Genomic DNA, 21,358 nt, shown 5'->3' on the forward strand with positions numbered 1-21,358 from the left:
CCAAGAACTATTGCTCATGCTAAGAGTGGAATAAAGGAAGTAGAAGAGAGGTTCTATAAGTACCCTACAGTGTTTAAAGGCTTCCTCCACCTATTAATTACCCTATTCCTAATATCCCATTCTGTAATTCCTATAATTCCCAGCAGGAATAACTGATAGGCTATGCTAAATCCAAAATGTTTAGATTGTATTAAATAATTTGATGTAACACAGTTGCTGAAGAATTCATTTTCAAGATGAAAATCTACAGTTGTGCTAGCAAGTGTTTATTAATGCAAGTATTTCTCCTTAGATACGGGCATTTGCCTATCAAAGGAGAAGCTTGTTTTGCTGCCTGCTTCTTCTACCACTGAAGCCCATTTCTGACTGCTGGAAGACCTCCAGTGGAAAAAAATGTTTGCACCATCTGGATACTGGGAGAACTTCTACTTTCTCAACTTTTATTTTCATGGGCTCCTAAATGTATAGAGGAGCCTACAAGAGAAAAGAAATGGGCAATGGCGGCCCTAATTTTTGAATAACAGAGTTGGTAGGGTCCTTTGAGGTCTTTTCTAGTCCAACCCTTTCTTAGGCAGGAAACTCTATACATTTCAGATAAATGGCTGTCCAATCTATTCTTAAAAACTTCCAGTACAACAGGATCCACAACTTCTGGAGGCATTTTTTGGTCCTTCATATGATTGAATGCTATCATTCTTCTTTCATCCTTTAGCTAATGTTGGCCAGCACCGAGACAGGAAATACCTTTTTATCTCTTATAGTAACAAAAGCTACAGGGCTTCCAAAATACCTCTTAACAGATACTAGGCAGCAGTCTACCCCCGAAGACTAATGGGGTTGGGCTTTCAGTTCAACAGACCTTCCTGATCAACAGATTTTCCTGTAGAACACTTGTTTAAGTCTGTCAGCTGAAAAAAATACACGCTTGTCATGCTTTTCCAATCAAACATCTTATCCAAGAGCTAACTTTGTTCCCTATAATGTTTTTGTAGGAGGTTAACCACAGAGGCACACATTTTTCTTGTGCGGGGGTGGGCTCCCCTTCTCCTCATTTTCATAATGATCTGATAGCTGTATCATTTTATTGATTTCTCCTTTCCTTTCCTTTTCCTTCCTTCCTTTTCAGGATGTCTTCTACGGCAAAAATACTGTACCAGTATCAGCAGTAACAAAGTCCGTCTTCTTGTGGAAAATACTTCTTTTACTTTCAACCTTTCCACAATAACACTGCAGATGTTTTGATACCAGATTAAAGACAGAGTACCACGGCTATCAGGGTTGGGGGCAATTTTTCTGGGCCAAGGGAAAAATATCATGAATATGACTCACATAATTCTTCAGCAGATTTATATTTCATAGTACAAAACTCCACAAGAACTGCTTACCAGGCCAACCTCACACAAATGAAGGCAGGAACTCTTTATCCTAGAACAATATTAACCTTTGTGTGACATGTTAAATAACAGAATTTTTCCACATAAGCCATGTGGACTGGCTCCCCTTTCATTAGAGGCATAGAATATATTCACATAGGTGTGTTTTCTTAAGAGTCATCTGCCAGTATATCTATTTTAGTTAATTCAAATGAAGTCATAACTGCAATGGTTATCTAGAATACTTCTGGCTTGATTAGTTCTGACATAATATATTGGATCAACTCAGCCAACTGTAAGTTGTAAACCATTGGTTATATAGTATGTGTTCTGAGAACTCAACCATTTGTGATTAATTAGGCATATCAAGGTTAAGCAAACTATAGCTTTATATGACATGCAAACTTGCTCTCTGTTGGCTCTCTTAATTTTTGCCAGTTCTTTTACTTATTATTCAGGACATTTCTCCCCTCCCCACCACCATCTATATAGAGACAGATACAACACAATACACTAGAAAACTGCATCGCATATGGCCTTTGCATAAATAAAGGCTAATAAATGGGTGCGTCATGTGACTTAAACTTATTATGATTTATGAAATTTATAAGTCAACATGTATAAACCTAGCCAACTGTGGTCCATTCATGTTTTAAATTTTTTTAAATATATTTATATCACACCTTTCATTCAGGATTACAAGGCGATCTACACACCACTCCTTTCAATGTTCCCCCCAAAACCAAGTCACTATATAAGTTCCATCAAGCTAAGAACAGAGCCGAACCTGGATCTCCATATTCCTAGTGAATAACAACTTCCTAAATATATTCACTGCTGCCTCCTTAATTTAAGGAGTATTCTGCTTTTCAACAAATTTTACTTGGGTGAAAATCCAAGCATGAAAAGCATTCAACAGATGAAAACACAGAGATACTTAACTACTTTGTTAATAAAGGCTGACTGAAAAGTTGACAACCTTATTCCCATCTTAATGGGGCTGAGACACATCTAGGTACATTTACAAACATTCAGACATAATTTGCATTAGACCAAGTGCTTACCAACCAATGTGTGCAAGATAAGCTCAGAGACAAGAGGGTGGCATTCATTTATCATTGCACCTTGCATGACTCAAAGTAACCTTTGAGGAAATATGAAACATTATGGTTGCATGATTGGCATACAGAGAAAACATCCTCTGAAAAGGGGGCTCCAATTATGTAATGCCACATTATCGTATTGTGTAAGTGTGCCCACCATAAATCATTCAGAAATAAAGAAATATTCTTCTTGAGTTATGCAGCAGGTTGCTGCTGTGGGGAAAATAGGAGGAGGAAAGTGTACAGGGAGTTCATTGTACAGGGAGTAAATTACTCTTTAAAGCTGTTGCAAATTATTTATGTTATATTCACACAAATTACTTTGGTGTAAAGTCAGTCAACAGCCCCAGCAACAGTCTACTACCCAGCAATCCCCCAACAGTTTCTTATCCAGTTCTAATCTAATCAGACACTGTTTAGCTCCCCAGCCCAGACAAGCTCAATCAACTGCTGTCATTGCTGAGAATGCAGAACCTCCCATAACAGCAAAAAGTCACAGTATAATAAAGACAGAGAAAAGATGGTTGGAGGTGGGCTATTAGAGAGCTAGAGACATGCCCCTACCCAGCTATGGAGATTGTGGGTTTACATGGGGCAGGTTTTCGCTGGCAGAGAGCTGAAGGAGGCCGTCACAGCTGAAATTGGGGCATGGGGGTGGGCGGCGTGTACAGTCCGCTGTGCTCCATTTTTGTTGGTAGAGGCACTGTTGGCCGGTCCCTTTGCTGTTTCCAGGCTGGCCGCTCAGGCTGGATCGAAGCACCCCATGGGCCAGAGTTTGACTGACTTAGGCCCTCCTAAAACTAACAAAATCCCTTATTTTGTAAACCATACCCCTTTCCAGCTTTCCAAAATTTTAAATTATATTGTGAATAAGATACTTTACATCATGATTGAGAATCAATCAATTCTTTTCATTTGCTGACTCTGTGGCAATGAAAAGAGTTTGACTCCCTCCCATTGATCTGTAAACCCAGATATAATATCTGTATTCAATGGCTGAATTAAAAGATATTCTCAGCATTTGCTGCTCAATCCTCTCATTTATATATAATGAGAGGATTGAGTTTTTGTTATGGGCCCTCTCTCACACAACACTGGAAGTTTTTAAGAAGAAATTGAGCAACTCTTTGTCTGAAATTATATAGGCTTTCCTGCCTGAGCAGGGATTCACTAGAAGACCTCCAACGTCTCTTCCAACTCTGCTATTCTGTTATTCTGAATTTTTGTTTGGCTCAGTACCTCTATTAGTTCTGACCAAGTTTGCATACAAATCCAAATATCTTTATTCAAGGTTTTTTGAGTAGGAGGGCTACTGTACAATCCTACTCTTTAAAACACACTGAACTAAATGAGACTTAGTATCTGACTGAATGTGCTTATTTGAATCCCAAACATTCCTTATATTATACATTTTGATTTTTAAAATTGTATGTGAAAAAAGGTAGCTGCAAACTGACACAGCTCTCTTGCAGGATGAGAAGTTATATAGTACATCTGATACACTACAATCAGGATCCAACGAAGTGTGCAAATGATTCCACACATTCCATTTTTTCCATTTGTTTTCAAGCAGTAATTCTCTAGGCTTTCTAACATCGTAGGACAGCCATGTTATTCTATAATGGCAAAAAAAGGGATGGATCTAGACAACACCTTTCCAACTCAATGGAAAGGTACCCTTGTGGGCAGTGGTGGGATTCAAATTTTTTTTACTACCGGTTCTATGGGAGTGGCAGGGGAAGGATATTGTAAAATCTCCAGTCAGAGGGGGTATTTGCCAGTTCCCCGAACTACTCAAAATTTCCCCTACTGGTTCTCCAGAACTGGTCAGAACCTGCTGAATACCACCTCTGCCTGTGGGGTACTACAAAGTTCTCTCCTAGGCCTAGTACTCTTCAATATCTTCATAAATGATTTAGATGAGGGAATAGAAGGGGAACTTACAATTTTTGTGGATGATACTAAACTGGGAGGAATAGCTAATATCCTAGAAGATAGACTTAAGATCCAGATGGATCTTGACATACTTGAACAGTGAGCCCTATCTAACAAAATGAAATTCAATGTAGAGAAAAATAAAGTCTTACACTTAGGTAAGAAAAAGCAAAAGTACACATATAGACTGGGTGAAGCTAGGCTTAATAGCAGTACGGGATCTTGAAGTCTTAGTGGAAACCAATTAAATATGAGCCAACAGTGTGCGGTGGCAGCCAAAAAAGCCAATGCAATCCTAAATGGCATTAATAGTGGGATACAGTCAAGGTCAAGAGAAGTACTAATACCACTCTATAAAACCTTAGTAAGACCATACCTAGAGTACTGCATCCAGTTTTGGTTACCACACTATTAAAAAATGTTGAGACTCTAGAAAGAGTGCAGACAAGGGCAATCAAGATGATTAGAGGACTGGAGGCTAAAACATACAACGAACAGTTGCAGGAACTGGGCTTGGCTAGTCTAGTGAAGAGAAGGACCAGGGAAGACATGATAGCAGTGTTCCAATATGTGAGCAGCTGCCAGAGATGAGGGGGTCAAGTTAATTTCCAAAGCACCTGAAGACCAGACAAGGAATAATAGATGGAAACTGAACAAGGGGTGGTTCAACCTGGAAATAAGGAGAATTTTTCTGATAGTGACAGCCAATGAAACAGCTTGCCTTCAGAAGTTGTGGGAGTTCCATCACTGGAAGCTTTCAAGAAGAGACTGGATTGCCAACTGCCAGAAATGGTATAGATGACCTGTAAGGTCCCTTCCAACACTATTAATCTAATTATGTTCTCTAGAAAAATGCTATCAGACTGCTGATTTTTTGCCATCCTTTCTGGAAATATGTTTTTGAGACTGAATCAAAACCAGCTCGTTATAAGACATGTCAATTTGAAATTCAAACAAAAAAGATGTTTGAAGAGGTTCATCTTGCAGTGTAAAGCAAATCATTATTCACACATTGTATTAAATGGTATAGTCAACTGATTCTTGAAATTTTACAATGATTTAAGATAATTGATGATTTAAGATAAAAAATGATTTTTAAGATTTTATTGTAACTATGAGATTACTGTCTCTTGAAACAAGATGAATAATATAGTGCAGTAGGATTAATGGAGAAACGTTTTTATGAGTTATGCAAGGACTGAGCAGCTGGTATGCTGGGTTAGCATAACCTGATCTGATAAAGTTGACTGGTGTTTACTTCTTTGAAATAGGCCCAGTGAGGCTTATAGCATTTTCTTCAAGTGTGTATGTACTGTACTTTCCAGTTGGGTTTGTACCAGAGACATGCTTTAGTTCAGCATGTGAAAAGCTAGACTAAGATAACACGTAGTTTATTGTACTTCATAAGCCATGAACACATGGCTTGACTACAGCATGTTCATTAACTATAGGAAAACGATGTGGTAGAAATAGTTCCTAAAATAACCTGGAGACCATGTTCTTAATACTGAATATATTCTGAAAGGAAGAAGCCACAGCTGATGCTAATCCATCGTATTGTAATAACACTATCTCATTTCTTCAAAAATTAAAGCAGAGAGAAAGATTTCTGATCATGTGCAGCTACAGCGAAACATTTTAGTCGCATCCAAAGGGCTTCCTCAAAAGGGGAACTCTTCCATTCTATTAAATTGAGCATTCCCAAATCCGGGCGCAGCGTTTTCCATCAATATCCCGGCTCCCACCTTTTCTTTTTCCCAAGACGGCCCATGGGCCGTGTTGTGCTTTTCTCTCCCCGCCCTCAATCCCCTTCTCTGGGCTTCTAGGGCTGGCTTGGTTAACGCTAAGCAGGGCAATTTCCATGTGTTTCGTTGGTTCGAGAAGCCACAGTATAGGTTCGAGTTCTCTCCCACCCTGGAAATTGGACTGGCCGTACCAAGCACGGTATCAAGCGAGCGCAGAGATTTGGATGTGGGGAGAAGAGAATCCGTCCTTGCGTTCTCCCCACCTCCTTCACACGACCATCCTACGGGACAGCCTGGGGGGGGGTGCTGGGGGTGCTAAAGATAACCACTTTCTAGCTTGCTTTAAAACCTACATTTCACTAGACGTCTTGACAAGCCAATGAGGCGCTTCCGCGAGAGGGGCGGGCTTTTCTCTCCCCCCCCCCCCACAAATAGAAGAAGAGCTGCTCATTAACCTGCCCCCTTTTGATCTTTGTCGACACAGATACCGGGATCTCCGCCCTCTTTTTTCCTCTTCCTGCCCTCAACGTCAACGTTTCCTCCCCGGGCCAATGGGAAGTTACATCTGCGCTTGATGGATCTGTGCCGAACCCAATAGGAGCTGGGGAACCGGCAAGATCCCTGCCTCCCCCGATAGGCGGCGTCCCCCTCCTAGCCAGGCGGGGGAAGAAGGCCACGGTTATCGATCCTGCTGCTGGTAGAGGGAGGAGGAAGCGACACCAGAGAAAATGGCGGCCGTGGCTGCGACTGCGGCGGTGCCGGGTGATGGGGGAGCTAGCGAGATCGAGCCCATGCCAGGCAGCGAAGCCGGCGCAGACGCGCTCCCCGCCGGCACGCAGGCTGCCGTGGAGTCGGCGGTGCTCGACGCTGCCAGGGAGGATCCCGAGCCAACTCCGGGCGGAGAGGCTCAACAGCCGCCGCCGCCCAAGAGCCCAGCGGGGACCCGAGACCTGCCGCAGGCCCAGCCCAACCCGGGCCCCGTGGGAGAGCTTCTTCAGCCTCGCTCGCTGACGGCCACGCTCTCCGGTCATTCTGAAAAGGAAGAGGTAGGCGAGCAGCCTCCGCAACCGGGCTTGCCGCTGTTACCTCCGCTGCTACTTGCAGCTGGGGGCCCCGCGGGGCCGGAGCCCAGGGAGGAGCCGCCTCGGCCGGAGGAGGAGGAGCCGGATGCTGCCGCCGCCGCCAGTACCACGGCAAGCGTTGCAAAGCAACCGGAGCTTTCGGGGGCTGCGGAGCCGGGGGTTGCCGGTGCAGCGGGGGAGGAGGAGGAGGCGCTGTTGCTGCCGGGCTCAGAGGTGCTGGTCACCCTGGATCACATCATCGAGGATGCGCTGGTGGTGTCGTTCCGGTTCGGGGAGAAGCTCTTCTCCGGAGTCCTCATGGATCTCTCCAAAAGGTGAGCGAACCTGATCGGCCGCGCCCTGACCGCTCTAAGCCTCCCTCTCCCACCGGACCTCCGGGGTTATTCAAAGGAGACGCATCGGGCGCTGCCCGGAGTGGCTTTGGACCTCCTCTATATAACCTCCCTCCCCCAATAATCTCCGCCGAGTCGAGGCCTCGATCGCCTCCTGGGCGACTTGCACAGGAAGGTGGGGCGAGCCATGAGGTGCAGGGCTTTATGGCTCCGCCAAGGGGGCGCGAGTGGCCTTTTAGTGAGCCTCGTGGCCTAAACCCCAAGCCAGGAAAGTCATCCATCCCCCTTCCCTTCCCCACCTCAATGACTAGTATTTGCCTTTTCGTCCTTCGTTTTGTGTTAAGATTCACTCCCAGCTTTAGTTTTTCCTTTTAAGCAAAGAAGTGGTCTGTGAGGGTTGCTATCCATCCCACATGGAGTTGGCTGTACAATTTTCCCCGTGTCTCTTGAGCTTGAGATGATACTGGCAATGTTGTGGCTGTGTCAAAAAAAAAGAAGTTACCTTATTGCTATAGATATTTTAGCATTCCTTCATTTGATTCTTCCTTCCTAGCTTTATAGTGCAGAAATGATCAGTTGCTACTATGGGGAAAAATGATAGAATGTCTTCTGATGCAGGTAATAGATATTTGAAAGCTGCTGCGTATATAGCTTTCTTTCTTGCAGGCAGGATGAAAACTGCACTTATTTGTATATTACAAAGCAACTTGTTCTGGCACAAGCCTTAATTTTTCTGGCTTTGAGGAACTGGCACCAGAGCATGCTGTGACACACCCTTTAATTGAGTTCATCAGGTAAAAGGTATATTTGTAAACAATCCCAGTATCGACATTAAAGCTTACTTTGGAAAAGATTTCTCATTTTTACATGGACACTCAATTGTGTAAAGGAAATACATGGCACTGAAGGAAGCAATCTTTTTTTGTCTTTTCCACAGTATACTTGATTAAGGAAATGCATTCCTATGTAGTAAAGCTGAGCTGCTTCCCTTGTTTACAAAGAAACAACAAAAGATTGTAGCTTAAATTTTGTCTAAAATAACTCAGGTCATCTAGCAGGATTTCTGAGAACTTGGGCCCACGTATCTTTCCATTCTGAAGAGGAAGATGAATACTGTTTGTATCATAAAGTCCTACATTTTTAAATTCATTCTTGTGGGTTAAGTATTTCCAGGAACATTGTATACATCACTGCGTTGCCACTTAAAAATACATATAAATGGAGCCTTGTGAGATACCAAAGGACTGGGAAGCCTGAAACTTTAAAAAATGGAAGGAGGAACTTTGGCAATTGAAAAAGATAAAGCTATTGGGGCCAGTAGCCTTTTAAAATTGTAATACTGCAAATTTAACACAATGGTTAAGAGGATAACAAGCAAGGTGGATGGTTTCAATTACACCGGTAATAGGTGTACCCTCAGGAGTCCTTAATAACCAGATTGGGGACACATCATCCTGGAGAAGATTGTTTATGTGGTTGCTAAGAGTCAACACTGACTTGATGACATGTAATCACACTAGGGTGCAATGCTTACATATTTAATATATCTAACTACCAAATTTCTGGTACATACTAAAATTGCCTGACGGGCTTATAGAATTTTTGATAGTGTATGACCATTCTTACTGCCTTACTTATAAACAAATATAGGTAATGCAGTTTCTAACTCCTTCAGAGTGTATAGTAAGATTATAAAATGTAATTGTATTATAATTATGCCACAGAGGCAGCTATAGGAAGGCTGGTTCTTATAATATTTGAGAGTATAATGAATTTCCAGTATGCACATCTTCATAGTCCACAAGGTATTTAAAAGTCCACAAGGTATTTAAAGGTATATAGAATTGATCATGTATTGCCATTGATATTGCTATATGTTTTCTGTAACAAATATACCACATATGCTGGCTTTCAAATTCTCAGGTCTGTCAGCCCATTGGTGCTAGTGGAAAGGATAGTCTGACATTATCCACAGCAGTTTAAGACCTAATGTCCTTGTGTTTTTTTCCTTGATATATAGCCTTAATAGATCTGGTAAAGTGTCTTACCTTACATTTTCTTTTGCAGGTATGATATTCGAACTATGCAGAACTGAAATAGGGTTGGAAAACAGTAACATCAGTGCTCTTTGCTGGATAAAGTGAAATTCAACCCCATTAGATAAAAAAAATTAAAACAGCAAGTTGTTTCACATATCAAGCATGCATACTCCTAAACAATGCTTGTATTAGTAGCTTGTCTACGCTCTGATGTTTCTAGAGCTATCTTTAACATTCTTCTTTAACAAAGAATGGGAAACTTTGCCTCTTCTCTTGCATAGTTGATAAGCCATTTGATACAGGCATAAGTAGGAGATGTTACTGTTTCATTTATTTCAGTACTTCACAGTAATGCTTTTTCAGCTGTTATATAGTGGATGGATAGATATACACACACGCATACACATACTGGAGAAAGACGATAAGAAAAGAAAAGAACAGGCATATAGCTTTTAATCTGGTTGACAAATTTGAAGCATGTTGTAGCTTCAAAGTAAAGAACAAAACTTCCATTAGCAAAATGCAGCCTAGAAAGATTGCTATTCATTTTTGTTTTCTTATTTTGTGCACTTATTTGAAAATGAAGTCGTGAATGCGGTATTCTTAGAAATAAACATCATGCTGCATGTTAGTATTTTGCTGTGTAATGCACAACTATTTAACATGAAAGAATCTTAAAATGGTACAGAGAAATTGCTGATGCTAAGAGAAGTATTTGTGGGTTGGTGCTTTTAGTTGCTAGGTGCCAGTTAAATCTGGAAATAGTTAAGATACTTTGCAGTTCTATACAGTTTTATAATAAAACGTGACCAAGGTTTAACGTTTTCATGAAGTTCATATGTTTTCTTACAAATCAATAATATAGTTGATGCAATTGTAACAGACACTGTTATAGGGCATCATCTTACAAGGCTAAGATATAGACTTGCTCATGGTAGGTAAAGATTCTTTGGAATTTGAAGACACTGCGCCTAACACAGGGGTCTTCAAACTGGCAGTTTTAAGACTTATGGACTTCAATTCCCAGAATTCCTCCTACAGTAAGATTAGCTCAGGAATTCTGGGAGTTGAAGTCCTCAAGTCTTAAACTTGCCAAGTTTGAAAATCCTTGGCCCAACACTATGTGGTTTATAAAATGATCTTGTCTTATTGAAATTCATAGTAAAAATGACTCCATACTGCTTTACATTTCAATAGTGATGATATCATTTAGAACAAGTAGGTTTTAATTACCTTTTCTTTTTTGTCCATTGAGCTGGTTAGAATAATTTTTTAAAAACAGTATGTTGTAAGTAAACTTCCTTGTGTGGAAGTCATAGCGAAGAATTTGTGTTCAAAATGTGTTACACATTATAAATGTATTATAATGAAAAGATAAGCAATTATTTGATAGCTGGAGCTGCAATATGCTTGGCAAACAAATGGGCAGAACCATGTGGCATGTATCTGTGATTTCTGATTTATTATTTCCTGAGTTTTGAGTAAGAAGTTTTAAGGTTTTTTTCTAAAAATTAAGCTCTCATTCTTAAGCTAACTCTGCAAGTTTCATGCATTGCTTGCCTCAAACCGATAAGAAATTTATGTTCCCAATTTTTGACAATTATACGGTTGGTCTTTGACCTACAGCCACAACTGAGACTGGAATTTCAGTCACTAAGCAGTGTGGTTATTAAAGAAGGCATCATATAACTGGACTTGGTTTTACAGCCTTTTTTACCCCCTCTTAAGCAATTCACTATGATTGTTAATAATGTCATACAGTTGTTTAGTAAATCTGGATTTGTTTGTTGAAAGCCAACTGGGAAGGCCACAGATTTAATAGATTAACAGTTGGAAGGGACCTTGTAGGTCATCTAGTGCAACCCCTGCTGAAGCAGGACATCCTACATCATTTCTGTCAAATGGCAATCAAATCTCTTTTTGAAAGCCTCGAGTGATGAAGCTCCTACAACTTCTGAGGGCAAGCTGGTCCATTGGTTGATTGTTCTCACTGTCAGAAAATTTCTCCTTATTTCTAGAGGTTGAATCTCCTTGATCAGTTTCCATCCATTATTGCTTCTCTGGCCTTTGGGTGCCTTGGAAAATAGCTTGATCCCTTCTTCTCTATGGCAGCCCCTCCAATATTGGAACACTGCTATCATGTCTCCCCTGGCCCTTCTCTTCATTAGACTAGCCATACCCAGTTCCATATGTTTTAGCCTCCAGTCCCCTAATCTTGTCCTTCTCTGCACATTTTCTAGAGTCTCAACATCTTTTTAATAGTGTGGTAACCAAAACTGAATGCAGTGTTCTAGGATGGTCTTACTAAGGCTCTATAGAGGTTCAGTGCTTCACTTGATCTTGATTGTATCCCTCTTTAATGCAATTTAGGATTGCATTGGCTTTTTTGGCTGCTGCCTCACATTGCTGGCTCACATTTAACTAGTTGTCCACTAAGACTGTAAGATCCCTCTCACAGTTACTGCTATTAAGCTTGGTTTCACCCAGTCTATATTGTGTACTCTTGCTTTTTCTTGCTTAAGTGTAAGACTTCACTTTTCTCTACATTGAATTTCATTTTGTTAGATACAGCCCAGTGTTCTAGTCTATCAAGATCCATCTGAATCTTAAGGGTATTAGCTATTCCTGCCAGCTTAATATCATTCGCAAATTTTGTAAGTTCCCCTTCTATTCCCTCATCTAAGTCATTTATAAAGATATTAAAAATTACTGGGCCTGAGACGGAACCTTGTGGTACCTCACTATTTACTTCCCTCCATGTAGACGTAGACCCATTAAGGACTACTCATTGAGTTCAGTTTGTCAGCCAGTTACAAATCCATCTAGTGGTGATGCTGACTATCCCACTTTTTTCCAGCTTACCAAGAAGTGGATTGTGGTCTACATTGTCAAATGCCTTGCTAAAGTCTAAGTATATTATGTCCACAGTATTTCATGGATCTACTAATTTAGTCACTATGTTTTAGAATGAAATAAGATTGATTTGGCATGATCTATTTTTAACAAACCCGTGCTGACTGCTAATTATTACTTTACTGGTCTCTAGATGTTGGCAGGTCTGTTTTTTAAATCATCTTTCCAGTATCTTCCCGGGTATTGACATAGGCTGATTGCTCTGTAATTTCCTGGATCTGTTTCCCGCCCCCCCCTCCCCTCTTTTTTTTTAAGATGGGAACCACATCAGGTCTTTTTCAGTCCTCTGGTAGTTCCCCTGGTGTTCCAGGATTTTTGAAAGATGTGGTAGAGTGATTCTGAGATGATATCTTCCAGACGTTAATCGTATGACTGCAAGGTGCTGCAACCATCATAGATACAAGCCGGTTGACAAACTCCCAAATTGTAATCAAATGCCTTCAGGGTGAAATTGTCATAAGTCCTTTCTTTGGTGATGTTGTAACTTTGACCCTTTGTTAATCGAATGATTATAAAGCAAAGAGTATCTGTAGATGCATTCAGGGATATCAGGTTATAGAATTTTTGCATGTTATTACCATGATGATGAGGGCTAGTATAATCAAACGACTGCTATGACACTCTTTTGGTAAAAGACTTTTTGCCCACTTTGCCTTTTGCATATGGTTTAGTTCTCTTAAATCAGCTTAAGATGGAAAATGCTTTCTGCATTATTCAACCCAGCCTAATTATGTATGTCCAGCCAATTTTAAATACACCATTATATAAGTAATTTTTATTTTCAGATATTTAATTCTGGACATCAGATTTTAATGGCAGGATAAACCTTCAATTAAGAAGACATTTCATGCAGTAGAAGATTATACTCTTAAGATGATACCTGTCTGTCCAGATATTGCTGACCTTCACTTCTAGCAGTCCAAGAGGTTCGATGATGAGGAATGCTGGCAGTAATTCTTTTCTGTCCCTGAGCTGCAGTAGGCATGTTTTTTTTTTCTCCTGAGTGTTTACAATTTTATACTGCCATATTTTAAAGCAATTATATACAAATAGTTACAGGATTGTGCTATAAAAGTATCATACAAAGAAATATGTAAGCATCCTTTTGTAGGATCCGATGAGCACAGAGAAAGCTTGGATTCACAAAATAGAATAGGGAAGGCAGTAGTAGCATGACCAGTCACAAAATATTCATTTACTAAGAGAATTGCATCATCATGAGGCTCTCTGCTACTACAGAAGGCCTGCTCTGGAACAGAGATGTAGCTAAAACTAAAAAATACTATGTTGGAGGCTAGCACTTTTTAAAAAAACATCAAGTGAAATAAAGTCTATAGTGCAAATAAAAGTAAAGGTTTTGTAGCCACAGGCATCATTAGGATAATATTTGGCCCTAAGCAGAGTTGAGGCATATAGTTATTTTACCAGGTTGACTACAAGCCATGAAACAGCAGCTACTCTGCTACTCCTAAACGTGCTTGTAGGAAAGAAGCAGGGAAAGGTATGTCTTGAATTATGGCAGCAATACAAATAGATGAAAGGGAGGAGGAGACCAGTTAGAGCCTGGCGGAAGGAAAATTATGTTTGCATATTTTTTTGAAGTGTTTGCATGTACATAAAAACAAATATGGCAAGCTAAACTGTCTTGAATTCTGTGAATCTTAAATACTGGAATTAATAATATGTTGCATTGAATTCTGCTGGAAAATGTACATTGGCAGCAGTTGGGGCTCGCTGTTCATAAGCTATTGTACTGTATGTTGGTATAGATCAGGGGTGTCAAACTCGTGGTGTCACGTCACGTGACATATGACTTTCCCCCTCTTTATTAACCAGGGGTGGGCGTGGCCAGTGTGTGATGCATCCGGCCTGTGGGCTGTGAGTTTGACACCCCTGGTATCGATTTAAAAACCAATAAGGCCTGGCATGTCATTTTCAGATGTTAACTTTCCTAGCTCAGGAGTTCATGAAAATAATTAATAGGCTATAATGCGCTTGATAGATGTCATCATAGAAAAGCTGAGTGATAGTCTGATGGACTTGAAAAGAGCTGGTTAGATGAAATATAGTCCAGTATTAGATTTCCTCACAATTGTCAAGTGAGGACATCGAATTAGTGAGTTAGTTAGAAAGCAGCTGATCTAATCTAATACTAGCTAGAATAATAGATGCAGTATGAAGCCTTAAGCCTTGATTTCAATGAAAAAGTTAACTATACTTATTATTTTAGTTCTTGAAAAGTGCTTAGCATTATCTAGATTATGCTCAAGAGTTCAGTATATATTTTAAATTTGAATCATATCATTGTCCCTGACTATGCTGGATTTGACTGATTGGTTTTGAGATGTTGCAAATTAGTAGAACTTTCACATGGAAAAAAATATGGCAAGTTTAGTAAGACTTTTTGAAGGAGTTACTAGTTATGACTAGGCTGCCAAAATATTTGCACTATAATAGGTAATTTGAACACAGTAGAAAAAATGCTGAGGCCCTAGAAATAGTGCAGGCAACAACAAGAATGATAAGAGGCCTAGAGACCAAATGATGTGATGAATGGCTAAAGGAACTAGACATGTTTAGCCTTTGAAGAGAAGGCTCAGGGGAGACATGATAGTGATCTTCTAATGCTTTTGAATTGTCACAGGGAAGAGGGTGTCAATTTGGTCTCCATCACACCTGACGGCAGAACAAGAAGCAATGGGTAAAAGCTGATCAGAGGGAAATTCTGTCAGGAAATAAGAAATTTTCTGACAGTGAAAATGATTAATCAGTGGAACAGCTTGGCTCCCTGACTTGTGGGTGCACTATCACTGGAGGTTTTCAAGAAAAGATTGGACAACCATTTGTAAAGATTCACAGGGGAAAACAATGAATTTATAGATGTAGTGTTTCCTAATCAAAAATTAGGTCTTAAGTAGATGATTTCTGTGAAATTATCTTAGGTGCAGAGGGAAGATGCAAGGGAGATTGTAAGTAGGACGAACATATATTCAGTCATAATATAACTAAATGAAAAGAATAGCAGAATTTCCATGCTTAAAGTGAAACATTGATAGTACAACAATAAATATTAAGTGATTTGATTATTTAAAGTCATAGTTCCATCAATGGAATGGTATTATAAGATAAATAGTTTGGGAATATCTTAACAATTGGCAGACTCACCTGACCATCTCATTATACCTCTCTTATAGTGTAACATATGCTGGAGTATGTATTCCACCTATTGGTAGCACCTTCCCCTTTTAATATGTTAATACCCTCAGTTTATCTATTTCTCTACAATTTTACACATGCTCCAAAGTATACTTATGTCAGGTCTCCATTCCTCTTAACTTTTAAGTGACTTGCTGCCAATTTTCCCATTATCAATACTTTGCTTCTTCCCATCAGCTTGCCTGGTGTTCCCAGTCTGTTTGATTTCCGTTTTGAAAAACACTGTTTTGTTAATGCTAAATTTTCCAAAAAGTTTATGTCATTACAAAGATCCTATGGAAATTCTTTATGTCCCATCTCCAGCCATTTTGGAAACTCCTGTGTAGATAATATTATTAACCGCATAATAATAAGCAAACAAATGATCTTGTTTAAATCATTTTGAGTGATACAAAATGATTAAACCATACTCTCTAATTTAAACTCTATAAATTATTTTTATGCCAGTTACATAATTCTCCAGTGTAGGTATAAAATACTGCTACTATCAATAGCACTTCAGTTATAAAACAAAGTTTTTTCAAGCTCGTATACAGTTGAGAAAACCAGTTATGGTTACCATTTATGATTATGTTTTTGTGTTCTTTACTTGAACTGACTATATTGTTTGAAAATAGATGAGGCCAATGCAGTTCAACTACATTTTCATTATTAATTTCAGTTATCTGCGTTATTACCAAATAGAACGGAAAGAAATATTTGAGTTCTCATTAGATTTTGTATATACAAGCCAAAAAGAATCTCCTGTGCATTAAGCTTTGTATATGGACTGCATAACCATCTAGTGAACTGATATTTTGGGCTTAGAAGAGTAATTTGTTTGAATGAGAACTTGCTATCCATATGTTGTGCAGGGACCATCCTCCTCCCCCCACCCTCACCCCGTTCCAGTCTTCTGCCATTTGACTTCCCTTCCAATTTATATGGAGTTTGGACAAATGAAAAGATATTTCAGAACTGACAATTTAGAAACTATTGCCTTAGATCATAAAGTCAAAAAAATGTGAACATCAAATTTAAACTATTGATGAATATAAATTTATGATCATATTTTAAAGCCATTCAAGCCAGTTGAACAGTCCTTGTTTGGTAATAAAGATGCAGTTGAGCCATGAAATGCCCTTTAAATTTGAGTATATTATGGTATTCAAAATGTTCCTCATATAAACTTCTAAAAGATAGCAAATGGAGATTGGCAGTTAACTGTGTGTTTCTCTCTTGTTAAGGTTTGGACCCCATGGAATTCCTGTGACTATATTTCCCAAACGGGAGTACAAGGATAAACCTGAAGCCATGCAGCTCCCAAGTAAATCATTCCAAGATGAGATGCAAGTGACATGCGAAGCTAATGGTGTTGTCCCAGACTCTTCTCCCATCCAGCCATCAGAACATAGCCTGGTTAAAAGCCTATGGACTTCCAAACCGCCTCCCCTTTTCCATGTGGGGGCGCCATATCCTCCTCCTTTGTTTATCAGGGACACATATAACCAATCAATACCTCAACCTCCACCTCGAAAAATTAAGCGGCCCAAGCGAAAATTGTACAGGGAGGAACCCACTTCTATTATGAATGCTATCAAATTACGACCCAGACATGTCTTATGTGACAAATGTAAGAACAGTATTGTTGCAGAAAAGAAAGAAATTAAGAAGGGCGGCAGCAATGCAAGTGACTCCTCAAGATGTGAGGATACTAGGAAACGAAGAAATGAGAGCATAACTACTGTGAATAAAAAAATTAAAACTGATCATAAAGTTGATGGGAAAAGTCAGAATGAAAGCCAGAAAAAGAATTCTGTGGTCAAAGTTGCAAGTATTGTCCACAGCAGAAGTAGAGTAGTCAAAGTTCCCACTCAAGCAAATACATCAAAAACCCAATTAAATACTAAAAAAGTTCTTCAGAGCAAAAACATGGATCATGCAAAAGCTAGGGAAGTTTTGAAAATAGCCAAAGAAAAGGCACAAAAGAAACAGAGTGCAACTTCAACTTCCAAAAATGCACATTCAAAGGTCCACTTCACACGGCGTCTTCAGAACACCAGCTCAGGTTCCCTGCCTCCCCGATTGCGTCTGAAGCCACAAAGGTACCGAAATGAAGAAAATGACTCCTCTCTCAAGACAGGGCTGGAGAAATTGCAGAGTGGCAAGATGGCAGCTAAGCCCCAGTCTCGCTGCTCGTCTACCCGCTCAGCAGGTGAGGCCCCTTCAGAAAATCAGAGCCCCTCAGAAGGTCCTGAAGAGACCAACAGTGAGGTTCAGGACACAAGTGAAGTGCATGTACCTGTTGATCAGGATGAACAGCAGACCATGGGCAAGAGAGGCAGCAAAAGCAATATTACAGTTTACATGACCCTTAATCAAAAGAAATCTGACTCTTCCAGTGCATCAATCTGTAGTAGTGATAGCACAGATGACTTGAAGTCCTCCAATTCTGAGTGTAGCACTACTGAAAGCTTTGATTTTCCTCCAGGCAGCATGCATGCACCTTCCTCCTCCTCCTCCTCCTCCTTCTCCTCCTCTTTAAAGGAAGAGAAAAAGCTCAGTAATTCTTTGAAAGTCTTTTCAAAAAATGTCTCTAAATGTGTCACACCAGATGGCAGGACCATATGTGTAGGAGACATTGTTTGGGCCAAGATATATGGCTTCCCATGGTGGCCGGCCCGTATTCTTACTATAACTGTGAGCCGAAAAGATAATGGCCTGTTAGTCCGACAGGAAGCTCGTATTTCATGGTTTGGGTCCCCAACAACATCTTTTCTTGCTCTTTCACAGCTCTCCCCTTTTTTAGAAAACTTTCAGTCGCGATTTAATAAGAAGAGAAAAGGTCTTTACCGCAAGGCCATTACAGAAGCAGCCAAGGCTGCTAAGCAGCTAACTCCTGAAGTTCGGGCCCTGCTGACACAGTTTGAAACATGAACAAAGTAAGGTAGGCAAGAAATGGTGAGGCACCACGAAATGTCTAACCTAGTTAACTATTTTGAAGGACTTGGGCCAATTAGATTAAAAAATGCACTCAGTTGGCTGCTTTTTATACTGAAATTTCCATTTGTAGCAATGTCTTGACTGAAAGTTAACCTTAAAAAAATTGTACATGCAATCAGATTAACCTAAAGCGAGAGCTCAGTATTTTTCAAGAGAACTCTTTACATTTCTTTGTAAAAGAAGTTCCTTTGCTCACCCCAAGCACAGGAGCCATAATCTCAGCTGAAGAGCAGTTTATTTGCAGGGAATTTTTACTAGTTTCTATCCACTATATATACCATTTCAATGTGGAAAGAGGGGAGGGGCGGGAAATCAATCTAAGTGATGGGATTTGCAGGCATAACTGGACAGCCCACCTTAAATGCAGAATCTCACTTGTAAGCTTTATTTCTGTGATTTTATCCAATGGAAGTGAGCCCAAAGAGTTCACCTATGGTTCTATGCCTAAAATGCTTTTGTTCCTGCCAGCCACTTTAATTCCTTTAGAAACCAGTCTAATTGGAATTCTGGTAGATTTGATCATTAATAAATAAGTTTGTGATCACTTTTTTTCAAATGCTCAAAATTATGCTATGCACCCATGGATAAACATACACTCTTCAGGTTTTGGCAAGTTTTAAGAGAAAGCTGGTTGCTCACATTAGACTGGACAGTCCTTCCATTTATGGGATCAAGGACTGTTAATGCTGCATTAAGTGTGAATTACATAAATTTCCTGTTGGGGAAGGGAGGGTGCTCCTAGGACATTTGTTCTAAGGGTTAGCTTGAGAATTTTGTGTTGTGTAAATAATTAATTTCCCTGACTACTTGTTCTTAAATCCTTAGGATACGTCCTAGTAAATTACACTTTGTGAATTGTCAGATGTGTAATTGTTGCATTTGGATGTATCAAACTGCATTTTTTAAAGTATTTCCATTTAAGGTATCTGTTTGCAGGTCAGAAAATATGGAAAATGTAATTGTGTAATGCTCTGAAATGTACAAAAATGTAAATAAAATTGACTAAATCTAATTATTTGTGTGTGTTTCTCAAAAAGCCCTGAAGGAAACTCAGGAAGTGAGGCTGGTCTGTTTATGCAATGCTTAGGAGACATTCTGAAGGAAATCATTTTTTATTGCTCATCATTAACTAAACTGGCTTCAGTCGCTGCTTATAAAATAATGGTGTTCAAAATAACAAAGTTTCTATTTTTTATAAATTCAATTGTTTTTCCCTAAATGTTTATCAGTAATTCTGTAAGAAGTGCCTTCCTATATTTCTAATCTATGTTACTGAATGTTTTCTTGCTGTTAAATAATCTGCTTGTCTCATGCTCTGCATTGGGCAGTGAAATGGAGTTAGTTCAGTTCGATAGCCTGTGCAACAGATTCTACTACTTTGTAGTTAACTGTTCTTAGCGGGCTTAACTTTGTTGCCCTAAAATTTATACCTGAGTTCTACAAGTAGATAAAGTGTTAAACAAAAATCAGACCAACATATGGAGTCCAAAGAAATAATGACTAAAAGGCTCTGTTGTGACTGATGCTAAGGTATGTCTCACATAATAAAATGTTAACTCAATTTTTCCAAAATACTTAAGCTTTAAACTGTATAGCTATTTTAGAAATATTCTTTAGAAAGTCTCTGTTTTCCTGAGGTACTCCATTTGACAATGCTCACAATCAATTGTAAAGTTCCAAATCTATTAAGAAATGAACTTGTATTCAGTCTTTTTGAAATTAGAAAACACACAAAATGGCATTCAGTCCTATTTCAGTCTTATACTGTGTATTCTCTTTCCTGCAAACAGAAACCAATGTAGTAGTTCAAGGAACAAAACATGCTATGTCTTTTTGAAAGGCAGGCTATGCTCAGGATTTTCTAAAATACACTGTCACTGTTTACCATAAACTTGAAAACGTAGGTTGGTTTAGGGTTGCCGTGGACAAAGTTTGTTTTAAATTTGTAATGGGTGGACTAGCTCTCTAGACATAATCAAGTTGAACATTCATACTTAGTTTATGGAAGTACTCTTCTACCTTGAAATCCTATTTCCGAACCACATATTCAAATAGATTCAGAAATTAATTTAAACTGAATGCATATTTTTTTTCCAAGCCAAGGAATGGCTTTGAATACATTCCCAAGAATTATCCTGTGGCCAGGATAAATGTTTGACTTCTTTTCATTAATACTGAAATTTAAGGAAAGATAATGAATATGATTATTCCCAAATCAGTTATTTAATCTTTCGTTTTGCCACATTAAAAAAAATAACTTTAAGAGGTCTCTGGATCATAACTAAGGCTTACAGGAGCCACATGTAACTAGGTGGTGCATCTATGCTATGGAAATGAAATTATTGTGTCAGAATTCTTAGTCTGGAAGGTAATACACCAACTTACCATTATCAAAAGCAGGAATTCTTATTTTAAATATTTTCTCATGTACAAGTATCTTGCTACTTCACAGATTGGTGCCTTTGAAAAAGTTTCTTCTAAATATGTTTGAATTTTTAATGACATTATGATGTCTTTGGCCATTGCTTCATGTCATTTTATGTCCCATGAAAGTTTTGATTTATGTGGTTAACTTTAAAATCAAATGTCATACGGTATGTAATGAATATTCATTGCAAGGCATCAAGTTAATGGATGT

The 21,358-nt window shown here is 39.2% G+C and overlaps 1 protein-coding gene across 1 annotated transcript; it reads left to right on the forward strand.

Moving 5' to 3' along the window:
• Positions 1-6,677: 6,677 nt before the first annotated feature.
• On the forward strand, positions 6,678-19,732 carry PWWP2A (PWWP domain containing 2A). Its single transcript, XM_026696313.2, has 2 exons — positions 6,678-7,552; positions 16,965-19,732. The coding sequence occupies exons 1-2, from the start codon at positions 6,885-6,887 to the stop codon at positions 18,652-18,654; spliced, it is 2,358 nt and encodes a 785-aa protein (XP_026552098.1). The 5' UTR covers positions 6,678-6,884; the 3' UTR covers positions 18,655-19,732.
• Positions 19,733-21,358: the final 1,626 nt, after the last annotated feature.

This window comes from Pseudonaja textilis, chromosome 2 (genome assembly GCF_049901715.1).
Source record: "Pseudonaja textilis isolate UNSWEBS1 chromosome 2, rPseTex1.2, whole genome shotgun sequence".
Classification (NCBI taxonomy): domain Eukaryota; kingdom Metazoa; phylum Chordata; class Lepidosauria; order Squamata; family Elapidae; genus Pseudonaja; species Pseudonaja textilis.

Excerpts from the sequence above, each read along its gene's own strand:
- PWWP2A (XM_026696313.2), top strand. The coding sequence starts at position 6,885 with ATGGCGGCCGTGGCTGCGACTGCGGCGGTGCCGGGTGATGGGGGAGCT. Across the intron at positions 7,553-16,964 it reads CTCATGGATCTCTCCAAAAG|GTTTGGACCCCATGGAATTC; the intron begins GTGAGCGAACCT and ends TCTCTTGTTAAG.